At 39.8% G+C, this 12,175-nt stretch overlaps 1 protein-coding gene across 1 annotated transcript; it reads right to left on the bottom strand.

Annotated features, from left to right (window-relative positions):
- Positions 1–1,076: 1,076 nt before the first annotated feature.
- LOC101861955 (replication protein A 32 kDa subunit-A) lies at positions 1,077–11,596 on the bottom strand (the record flags this gene model as incomplete). The annotated part of the gene is given in 7 exon segments (XM_013082889.1): positions 1,077–2,546; positions 4,165–4,259; positions 6,818–6,913; positions 8,342–8,536; positions 9,043–9,156; positions 9,903–10,010; positions 11,532–11,596. Coding segments are annotated over 7 exon segments (755 nt in total), but the record flags the coding sequence as incomplete, so codon positions are not given.
- Positions 11,597–12,175: the final 579 nt, after the last annotated feature.

The raw sequence follows: 12,175 nt of genomic DNA, 5'->3' as shown, positions 1-12,175 counted from the left end.
AGCATTTGTATAGCGCATATCCCTCTCAGCAGCAGGCTCTATGCGCTTTACCCTATATTATTACCCCAGCAGACCATAGAACACTCCGATACAGTATCAGCTTCCCGGGAAGCATACAGTGCAAGCAGCCGATTAAGCGCTCAAACACTAACAAACTGACAAGACCTTTCGCGGTCTATAGCCGGGTACCCATTCCCAACTGGGTGAAGTGAGGAAAATTTGTGTAAAGTTCCTTTCCCAAGGACACAATGTCGGGCCCTTGACGAGATTCGAACCCACGACCTTACGGTTGTGAGATCGAGAGCCTAACCACTAGGCCACCGACGCCACACAATATTACTATTATTACTTACACTTATAGAGAAAAACAAAACAAAACGGAGATTTGATTTATCATGGATTTATCCAAGTTCCTGTAACAACAGAGGCTGTTATAAATGGACTGGACTGTAACTTGGCTAGCGCCTGATTTCACTGCGATGCCTCACATGTATTGATCTACACCATGGGAATTAAATTAAAAATCTGCTCAAGCCTTGAAAGTGGGTGAAAACAATGTCAATCCAGTTGCTTTGGTTCCAAGGATAGGCCTACACACTAGGAATCATTTGAAGTAAAGGAAGCAGAAGAAATTTTGTGAAAATCATGGTGCTTGCCTGACAAGATCTGGAAACAGCGAGAATGTGACAGCTGTCTCATTTTGTCATTTTGATTTTTGCTACACATTTGGCTAGCAAATGTGATGGTCAATTGAGAGAGAAGCACGTTATTGCAAAACTGGTAACTTCATACCAGAAAAGAACAAGACAGAGAGACAGTCAAGAAGTATAGAAGTAGAAACTGTAAGTAGTGTAAGGGGCACCCTCCAAACACCCGCAGTGGGATGAGGTGAATAACGAGACCCTCAGAGGAAGGACGGGACAGAGAGAAATCTAACAAAAGAGTCACAGAGTAGAGTAAAGATAATAATATAGATTGCAAAGCGCAGAGATTCTGTTGGTAATAAGTGCTATACAAATGTTATTTAGAAACATACTATTAATAAAAAGTCCCCAATAAATGACAACACAAAGATACATTTTTGGTAGTACCGTACATTTAATATCACATTCTGTGCAAACAGCAAAATGTCAAAATGATCTCGCAGGACCTCGCATGAATACCGAACACTTGCCAGGAGTGTGTAGTGAAATTACGAATGAGAAGAATAGATCTACTTAATAGGAATTATTAGGTAATAAAAATGGAGAATTACAGGCAACAAGGCAACATATATTTTTCAACATAAGAATTACAATCAGTGACGACCATGAGCTGGAATTGTCTAGACTGAATAATATGACCAACGTTAGGGAAACTAGAACCACTTGAAGGATTTAGAACTGAGAGAACACAAATAACTTTCCAGCAAATTTTCCCTTGGACAAAAGACTTTTTCTCAAAGGAATAATGACTGCTCAGAAAATCAGAATTTAAACATTGATGATTTGTTCAACTGAAAAATATGCCAGTGCATCTAGACAGGAAAAATAATTATGGGTATAATCATAATAATGACAATTGCAAAAAAGGGAAATAAATCCACTAAACCAACCCCTCCCCTGTTGCTGGGGAAACAACAAACACAATTATCTTATACATTATTCACCAGATCTGTCAGTGTCAGGTAGACCAAATGTAAAGCTGACATTCTACAGTCGAGAAAAAATGCACCTCAAAAACAAAAAAACAACAAAAACCCAAAACAAAAGAAGTAAGAATGTTCCTACACATGATATCAAATGTGGACAATTTGGGCAACTTGAATTGACTGGATAAAATTTTCGTGAAAGAATGAAGAAATTACTGACCCAAGAGGTTTATTGTCTGCATCCCTCCCCATTGACAACAGCAAAATGTTTCAATGCCTTGACCCAACTATGTGAGAACATGTTCACCTTTCCAAACAGTAGAATCCATAAAGGACGAGGCAAAAACTGAAGTTTTCTTTACGTTTTTAGCCATGGTCATTTCCCTCTTTCCCTCTCATCGTTCTGACATCTTATTTAGCAGACGCAAAATGAAATTGCAGACATTTGAGAGGCTGGGTTGGAGGAACCCATCGAGTCTTCTTTATTATTTTGCTGTTCCGCATACCACTTTAAAAATCTTTTCCTGTGCTGTAAGCCCTTAATCACATCTTCTGCTTTGTCTACAACTCAGATACATTTCGCATGAGTCAAATTCGTTGACATAATAATGATGAGTGAATAAGGAACACAATGATGGCCTCATAGATGTTACAAAACAGCTGCTGCGCACATGACAAAAGTTCACAAAAAACAAACCAAATGAAATGACCCATCTTTAGTAAGTCTTAACACGCCAATTTCCTACACACAAACTTTGTCTTTTGTTTCAGGTTCATCAGCAAAATCACGGAGACTGGTTCATGTTTGGTTTTCCCAAATCAGACTTGCAAAACCTATCCATCAGTGGCCTGGAAGTGTTCATCGTCAATTGTTGAGTAGATGAGACCTTCAACGCTCAAAAACTCAATGGCATCCCTGCAGACAGAAGCGTAAACCCATATTTATCTCATGCCAAAAATATTAAAAATAAAGATAAACATATAGTGATAAAAATAAAACCTACTCAAAACAATAAAAACACATACCACTACCACTGCATTCATATGATTTTAAAACTAAAGCTTGTTCACTTTTGTCGGAGCGTGTACAAAAATTGTAACTGACTGAAGAATTTACCTTTGACCAGGAAACTTCGCACGGCCAGCGACCCAATACAAATATTTCTCCAAAAATCTTGACCCAGTAATAAAAAATGTTTTCTCTTTGGGCCCTATATATTAAAAACTGCTCTTTGGATGCATAAACAGGATCACTAAAATAAATGACTTACAGTAGCCTTGCCTACAAATTGCTCATTTTGAGACAGCGACACCGCCCTGCTCCCACATTTCAGTGTGAGCTTGTCGATTTCATTCATCCCCCCGCTGTCTAGACGTCTCCACGTGAGCCTCGAAAAATACTCACCCTGTCTCTTGAATCGTGTTTTTTAGGCGAATGTTGGAGAGTGGTGTTGGGGAAAATTTATTAAAGTTTTAGGGGTATGCTGTAAATCGTCTACTTTTTTTTGGGACCTGCTTTAGGCTGACATCAAAGAAAACGTGTCGGAACCTTAGTTCATTTGCAGAGACTTTCATGAATGAGCTTTTAGATTCTGTTGGTCGCTTAATTTTTTGACCCGCATGCAAAGACCCAGAAAGAATAAACAGAGCGATTTGGTTTTAACATGTTATAATCGCAGTCAAACGAAAGTGAACGAGCTATATCATGCAATTCAAAATTTTCCATTCGTTCTACGTTGTGCTCTTGTACCTCACCCTTTCGGACCAGCTGAGGCAGGATTGGCATCTAATAATAATCAAATATAATAATTAATTACAGACCTCAATGTAAAAGACCAAGAGTTAACGGTCCTGGCATCAGAACTCGGGCATATCACCCTAGATTGCTGCTGTCTGCGAACATTTTGACACATTTCATTGCTGGATAAAAAAAATCCTTTCCCTGAACTTTAGTAATGACCAAACCAAAGACATTTTTACCTTCTTTTTTCTTCTGTGAGATCAAGGGAAGCGAGCAGTAGGTTCTTCAACAAAGGAAATCCCAGTGCAATTAATGTTACAGTTAACATATACAATATAGAACAAGCTTGCAAGCTTATCAAAAATTCAATCAGGGACGCCCAACGTAAAACATCAGATAACGTGACAACAAACAAAATGTGTCAAGTGGGACTGATTTTGATGTTGTGAATGACAGAAGGTTTATGATCGGTGAACTTCAGCTGGAAATCGCCAACAGACACCAGAAAAAAGTTCACTTTGCTGTCTCGAAGTCGTGAAGGCTAAAAGTATAACGGGTCCTCTCAAATTTCTGAATGTGCCGAATCTAAGAGTCTCAAGAAATTTGACACATTTGGCATGCCTGTATATAGCCTCCTTTCATGCAAAACAAGAGTGTCCCTAGAATTTAAATCAGAGAAAAGTCTTAAAAAGGTTCTCATGACATCAATACTGACCAGATTTTTAGAAGTCTTGGGCAGAGATTAAATATACACTTGCAAGGGCAGTCAGATTGTTCTCAGAAAAACACCTACCTGATAGCCTTTGGCGCAATACTCCGTAAACTTTGACAGATCTCATCAATGCTGCAACCTCTCTCTGACTGTTCTCTCCTGATGATCATCTGAACCTGTGATAGTTCAAAACAAGCAAAGATATTTTGTTAGAACACGACAATCCCAAAAAAACATGCAGCTAAAGGTTACACCTTCTTCCCTTCTTCCAGACAGCACCATAGGCATAACAAAGGAACAACATTATTTCATCCAAACACAGTGTCCAACAATATATCAAAGTGTTTATGGATGGTGAGAAGTAACTCATTTTGTCAGCACACCTCACATATATTCAACACTTTCTTTTGATATACAAGAAAGCGGTTGAATAGCACGATGAATTTCCATTTCATCAAAGCTGTTCAGAAACCAGGCATTGAGAGATAGTGTCCCACCTAGGCTGTTATCTATTTCCTCTAAACTTGACACCCCCCCCCAAAAAAAAGGTTAATCCCCGAGATGCTAACTCCACATGATTCTTTTTACTGAACTTTTTCAGATGGCCGTCATCAAGATAGAGGGGAGGATGAAATGAACAAGAAGCCAATGCCTTCACAGACGGAAGGGCGATAAAAAGAAGATTTAAATTTAGATCTTTTTGTTGATTTGGACAGTGACGACAAAGAAGAAGTCAGAACAAAGGCAGATTTGTGGCAGAATGAGAAACATGATGAGCAACGCTTTCGAGTTCGATGGGTAATGAGCCTACCGGTACGAAGACAGTTTGATTGTGTGGGTCAGTGTGAGCGGTCTTTAGTCTGCACCAATCGAATAGAGCCATTTCAACTTTTTCAAAACAAACAATTTGACAAGATAAGCATATCGCAACAGTAATTAACACTGCGATGACGAAACAATGCAGTCCTACCCTGCCCCTCCCACCAAGCGCGCAGTCCTTTGCAAAGAGGGGTGGGGCGGCCGATTGTGTGATGGACATTAGCACAACCCTTCCTCTCGCCCGCTCCATACAAGTACAAACCTAGCTAGGCCTAGGACCTAGGCACGCCCAGAGGGTATGCGTGTCGAGTAGCGAGCTAAATATAGCACAGCTAGCTGCTTGTGGAGGGGGTGGGGGGAAGGTGGTATTTTACCGACCTTGCCCGTTTCCATTTTTATTTTTATTAATATCATTATTTGAGTTTCAAGTGCACCTCAAAGGATATTGAGTTTCGACCTCTATGGCGGCGTAATTAGTTGGACTATCCCATGTTTGTGTTCCAGCTTCACATAATTTTCTTAAAAAGATAAAGAACAAAAAAATGGGACAGCAGGCACAGTTCGACAGATGCATGATTTCGAGTAATCTGTTCTTAGTTTCCATAGAGGTTTTACGGCGCTCGCAACTGCATATGGTTTTATGAGCACCAAGGGGTGGATGTCAACAGAGAAGTCTTTACAGGGAATCAGGCTTACTCAGCTCACCTCTCTAGCTTCAACAGCACAAAGTCTGCTTCCACTATCAAGGTATCCCGGAAATAGCAGGTCACAAGAGTATGACAAACTCAAACATACAAAAGAAATAGAAGAAAAATGACAATAGCAAGGATAATTAGGAAAAAAAAAGCAGCAGTTCCCTGTAGCAGTTCAGGCACAGTTATGAGCATGACATTGTTGAATCAGCCTATTTACAATTCTACTGTGCATAAGAACAAGTTAATGTCCCCCCCCCCCCCTGGGAATGGCCTAAAGACACTTCAGTCAGTGACACGGCCCTGGACGGGTGTGTGTGTGTGTGTGTGTGTGTATGTGCGTGTGTATGTGCACGTGTGTGTGTATGTGTGTGTGTGTTAACCTGTGTTTGACCTATCCGGGTCATACTGCATATTGCCATGCCTAGTCTCTGACACTGACAGAGAGGGGGCTCTCGTGGCCTAGAGGTTAAGGTGTTGGCCTCTCATTCAAAGGTCCTGGGTTCGAATCACTGTAGTGACCGAAAAATTTTCTTCTCCAAAATTGTCTCCTTTCACCTCCTTTCCTGCTCTCTACCAATGTTCTGTCGTCTGCTTTCATTTCCACTTTCTGCCTCCACCCCTCACCTCCTTTGCCCCCTCCTCTGGGCTCCTGACTCTTTCTGCAGCCTTTCTACTGCTACTCCTTGGCTCCTTCTTACTGCTGTCTTTCTGCCACACCCCTGATCTTCTGGTAGGAAAGATCTACACCTAGCCTTCTCGGACAAGGGCGAAAAATCTCGGAGGGCCCGTGTGCAAGTTGCGCACGTTAAAGATCCCTTGGTGGTCTAAAATCGATAAGAGTAGGCTTAGGCCGCCACCCGCGCAAAATTCAAAATTTCCAACCAACTGAAAATATTTAATGTATCCCGCGCGCTCATATGACCTATGCAGTTGCGAGCGCCGTAAAACACTTTACAAAAAAACCCCCAAAAAACTGACAGAGAGGGGATTACCTTCAGAACAGGGCCTCAGGTGGGAGGGAGTTAAAGACTCGGATTACAGTTTAAAACATGCACACATCATGCTGCAATAGTAACACATGCTCCATACATCACGACAAAAATCACATGATCAACATACTACAGAAAAACATGAGAACATCAAAGTTGGCTCTTACAAATAACCTGGTTAGACCGCAGTCACCTTGACATTCGAACTCATTACATTGAAAAGGTACTCACCTGTGACTGTAAGGAATTTAATCCAGGCAGTTGACCATTATCTCCAGCATCTGTTGAGTTGCCCATTCCGAGACCAGACCCAGAAGGCCCCCCTGTCTTATTTCACAAATAAAAATAAAATGTAATGTAATCATTTGTAGAATACTTGGACAAGGAATGTAAAATAATAAATAGGCCTACAGCACTTTTGAAGACACATGAACTACTGCTCAACTTTTCAAGGCGTATATATACAGTCAACCTCGTTATACCGCCACCCTTGAGACGAGCATAAAGTTAGTGGAACAGGAGGTTCAAAGGGTTCCTCTGTTACAGCCCTGACTGCCCAGACTCAAGGAATATGATTCTGCTGCGCAAGCTGTGTTTGAAAAGTGTCTTTTTGTTGGTCACACACAGCAGTACATGAACATGTATTCAGAGCCCAGTGTCTTCTTTCTCTTTATCTTGTGGGAGAAAGCTTATTAAGTAGTCGACCAATGGGTGATGTGCGCCATGTGTCGAGTGTACCCCTGGCAGTATGGCGGGGCAAATTTACCTAAGTAAGTTGAACAAAGACAGCATAACTCAGGCGGATGGCGGTGTGAAGTGCAAATACTATGTTTTTATTAATGTACGAGCTTTACAGCAACTGCAGCAAACCTGCACTTATCACTACATGGCATTGGAAAAAAGGGCGAGAGCCCAGCTGACGCTGGATCCATAACAACATTAATATCGGAGCTCCTTTTCATACAATGACAAAGCCTGACGGTAAACAAGGGATGGTACAACTGTATTGAAAAATCCCAGGTCTTAAAACCCGTTACTGCTTGTTCAGTCTTTATTCTCATTCCTCGACAGCCTAAACACGAAAAAATGTCATTGTTAAAAAGCCAAAGAATTACGCTGTACTTTCACAGTACATTTTTCATTTCTCTATATTTTATACAAAACATTGCCACAATACAAATGTTTTCCAAAAGTCAAACGGTAACAAATATAAAGCTGCATTCACTTGCTTCTCAGATAAGCAAAGCAACTAAAGTACTAGAATCGCAATATGGCACAGGGCATTGACAGCCTTCAAAAAAGATACAAAAAGCATACTGGTACACAATAAATTTTCCAGAAATCTAAAGTAATGGGAAATGAACTCAATCCATGATGTATAGTTGATAAAGATTACCATGACTGTGCAAAGCCACTGTGTATCACTCAGATGCCTTTCATCACTTGCTGTGGCTGTGAAAGTCAGTTTATTTTCTGCCTCTGTCTATTCCATCCGACCCCCCCCCATCCCCCTCTTTTTTCATGATCCTCGACCATTTTCCTTCATTATTAGTACACAATCTGAACATGATTAATCAAACATAAAAGCAAAATAATAACCCTCATGGGGAGCCTCCCAATAGGTCCGAGTACTAGACAAAAATTACAGTGGAACCCATGTGGAATTTCCCGTGACATGGAAAAAGTTACACTAAATTTACCGCAATTGACAGAAGTTGTCATCAGAAATTCCAGCGATATGAAAAGTTCTATTACCTGCTGCTGGGCATTTGCATTTGCGTACACAACTTCCAGCATGTGGCACGTCATTTCATTCATGTCTGTAATGGGAGAAATCTTGTGGCAGTTCACGCTCCTCTTTCCCCCAAAAGCTCTGACCAGGCCATTCACTCTCACATAAGTGTTGACGGGGAGAGCATTTGAAGTTGTGTTTGATCCGTCCTCATTTTCCTGTGAATTTAAGCAATGTGTCACTATATATAAATCCTTAGCAAAGATTATTTCTATATCAATTATGGCTATGAGGGCATTCACGTGCATTACCCTACTGGGGCTGGGTATACTGCAACGATTGCTTTCACTTCAGTAGCAGCAAAGGCAACTTTAGTTTTTAGTTTTAGTAAGAGTTTTACGGCACTTGCAACACAAATATGCCATCTAAGTGTTGAAGATTAGGTTACTAGAGAGTACCATAGAAAGAAGGAGGAGAGATCAGGACAATAGATGGTAGATGGGACAGAAGGAGCAAACCAAACTAAAGCAGCTGCTAACAAACCACTACAACATTACAAAGCAACTTTTAATAGTAAATGAAAAATCCCCCCTCCCCTTTCACTTTCTTTCTCCTAGGTGGCTTATAATATAATGTCTTTGTGACTAAAACAGTGAAAGTAAAAGGAAATTCTCTTAGGAATTAGAACAAAGGAATTATTATCTACTTATCATAATAATCTCACCTCAGTTTCATTGAAGTGTCGCACCTCAATTGGAGGACCAGACATGTCATCAATCTCATAATCAATTCTTGTTGCTGACTCATTCACAGCTTTTATGAGACCAACAAAGGTAATCTGTTGAGGAATAACATTTTTAATTAATAAAATACACCTTTCGTTCATTCCAGCTAACTTTAATTGACAAAGCAAAGAACAGGAAGATTGTACATTCCAACTCGCAGTTTAAGGTCATCAGCTGACAAAAAGAAATTTATTTTACCATCTATGAAACTTAAAACAATGGGTGAAAGGACATTTGAATGCCAAGGCCCCAAGATCTGGAATGCTTTACCAAGTACGTTGAGAGAAATCAAATCTTTTGATTCATTCAAATGTCAGGTCGTTTCTGTTTTTAAATTAATAAGATGAATATTTGGAATAATTTTCTTTAGTCAGAACACAACGTTTCATGTTACTGTTGTACGTTGTACTGTATTGTAAAGCGCTCAGAGCCTGTGTACTTTATTCGGGGTTGAGCGCTATATAAATGTCATTTATTATTATTTGCATTGAATCCCACAAAGCCTAGAAATATCAATTAAAAAAAAATAAATTCTTAAGGTAAAGACTAAGGGAACAAATTGACAAGTCCAATAGACAAGAAACAAGTCCTGGGCCTCAAAAAGGATCACCACAAAGAACAAACCCCCCAACCATTGACAAATAACTTGGTACAGGAAAACTTTCAACAAGTAGGTCTACAATAAACATTACAACTGGAACTATTTTCTCTTTAATCAAAGTAAAACAATTAAATACAGAACTTAAGGATGACTAACATTGGTGGAATAAAAACTTGAGTACAACCAATTATAATTGACCTGGAAAAGTTCAAGATTTTTGGACACAAAGACATCATCCTCGTGCTTTGCTGTGAGGATCTGGGCAATGGTGACTGGAACAATGTTGTTACTGCGCTTTCCACTTTTCTGAAAAGAACATGAAAAATAGTATGTTAAGGAAACTCTGAAGTTCTTTGTTTACACTATCAAGACAATAAAGTCAAGTCTTTAAAAGAATTCACTAGAAATATATAAATCCAGAAAATTTTGCATGTTATTTAATTTCTAAAGTGATGTAAAATGTCACTTCATATATTACAATTTACTTTAAGTTAATGTGTAAATACGACAAGACAAACATTAATTTTGTTTGGTTTTACCCATAAATTGTAACAGACCCACTGCAGAGGATATCACTGTGACCATTTATCAATATTCATATACTCACAGAACGAACAAGCAACTCCTGCTGGGAAGAATGTACATTAACTTTAACACGGATTTCACCAATGAACATAAACAGAGCAAAACGCACCAAGTCAGATGTGCTGTAAGCTGACAAAACGCCTTTTTCCATTTTGGCGCCTAAATTTGTTATTTTCTATAAATCGAAAGCCTGATAATTTAGCCAACTTGTGTGAAAAAAGATCAAAGTGAAACTGCGACTACTTTTTGAATAAATTAGAATTCAAATTTCGAAATCACTATTTAAACTATTTTTAAATGTGTCACTACACTATGGAATCAGGCGCGTCAATTTTTCGGCATGTGGAGTTATTGGTATCACCTGAAAGCAGATTTATTTGCCTTGCTTCCAATGAAATAATAATTGCCTGTATAAAACGGAAAACTGTCCAACGCGGAAGCGGAAAGAAAAATCCGCTCCTTTCCGAGGGTTTGCCTCTCTAAGACGGAAAATGTTTTGCCCACTCAGCCTGCTTTGAAACAAACCTCGCAAGATTGTTCTGCCGGCCCTAAACTTAATGTCATGCTGCCGGGCTAGAGGTGCAATTTGAGGGCAGATGTTATACCATCTCTATGTGAGTGTGTGTGAGCCCTGAGAGATGATGATGGTCAGGGTGGTGTGGATGTGAAATCTCACCAGTGCCAGTGAAAGTACTTAAAGTGGTGTTCCAGCACGGAAACTTTCATTGGTAGCCAGAGGTCAGAGGTGTGAAATAAGTTTGACCAATGCCTGCCTCCCTGAACGTACAGCCAGCCGAGAGAGAGTTCCTCCAAGATCGTCGTTACATGGCAGTGAGGGGTGGCATTGGTTGACTGTGTTTATTACACCGATGGGTGGGGCTAAGGGTGCAAGCAAAGATGTTCAAACGTTTGTTTTTAATAGGTCAAACAGTGGTCCTATGAAATGCAAACACTGGTGGTAACTGGATAAGACTGATGCATTTCATTATCAGAGAGGATAGCAGTTGAGAGGTGTAAAATTTTGACCACCTGTGACTGTTTGCCGACCGGACAAGCGACCCTTGATCCCACCGGTGGGGCCACCCCTTCCCCCACCCCCTTCCCCCTAAATTCTCCTGCCTACAACATAATTTTTGTGTGGCTCCCTTGCGATTCCGTCATACACAAGTTCGACTGTACATTCTTCAGTCTATATGACAAAACATGTCAACCAGTTTGGGCAAACAGGTCACTTTCTTTTACCTTTTTCTCATCTCCTTGCGGTGTGTTGAACCCTCCACCTTGGCCAAAGCCTGATGAGTTGAAATCTGAAAGTGAATATATGTGAGTTATGAGACAGAATTATCTACCTAGCACATCACAAGACATACATCTATATATATTATATAGAATCTAGATCTAGTCTAGATCTAGATCTATATTATGATTTTCTACAAGGTGTTTTGGCATCAACAAAAAACGAGATAAAATTAATGCAAACAAACTGGGCAAAAATTTAACGTACAGAAGGTAGGCCAGAAATAAAACTCCCTTTCTGAATGAAACAAACTTGAGATGAGCAACTTCAATTCAGAGAAACCAGAGCACAGCCTCCTCCTAAATCTAATCTAGAATCTAGTCAAATTAACACACTGAACTATCTAGATCTAGATTCTAGATCTAGATCTAGAATAGATCTAGATATCTAGATCTACATCTAGAATCTAGATCTAGATCTAGATCTAGGTCCTTGGCTAAGTTTCTTTAAATTTAAATCATTTAAAATTGAAAATTTGGCTAATTGACATGGTCATCATTTGTACTTGAAACTGAATTCATCACTGTGTGTGTGGACACTGTTGGTGTTTCCTGCTTGTCAATCTGTAAACTGTCAAGTTTAGACCCTA

The sequence above is a fragment of the Aplysia californica genome, unplaced genomic scaffold, assembly GCF_000002075.1.
Source record: "Aplysia californica isolate F4 #8 unplaced genomic scaffold, AplCal3.0 scaffold00198, whole genome shotgun sequence".
Taxonomy (NCBI): Eukaryota; Metazoa; Mollusca; class Gastropoda; order Aplysiida; family Aplysiidae; genus Aplysia; species Aplysia californica.
Note: the sequence above shows the minus strand (reverse complement) of the source record. Positions and strands in the feature narration are given on the sequence as shown.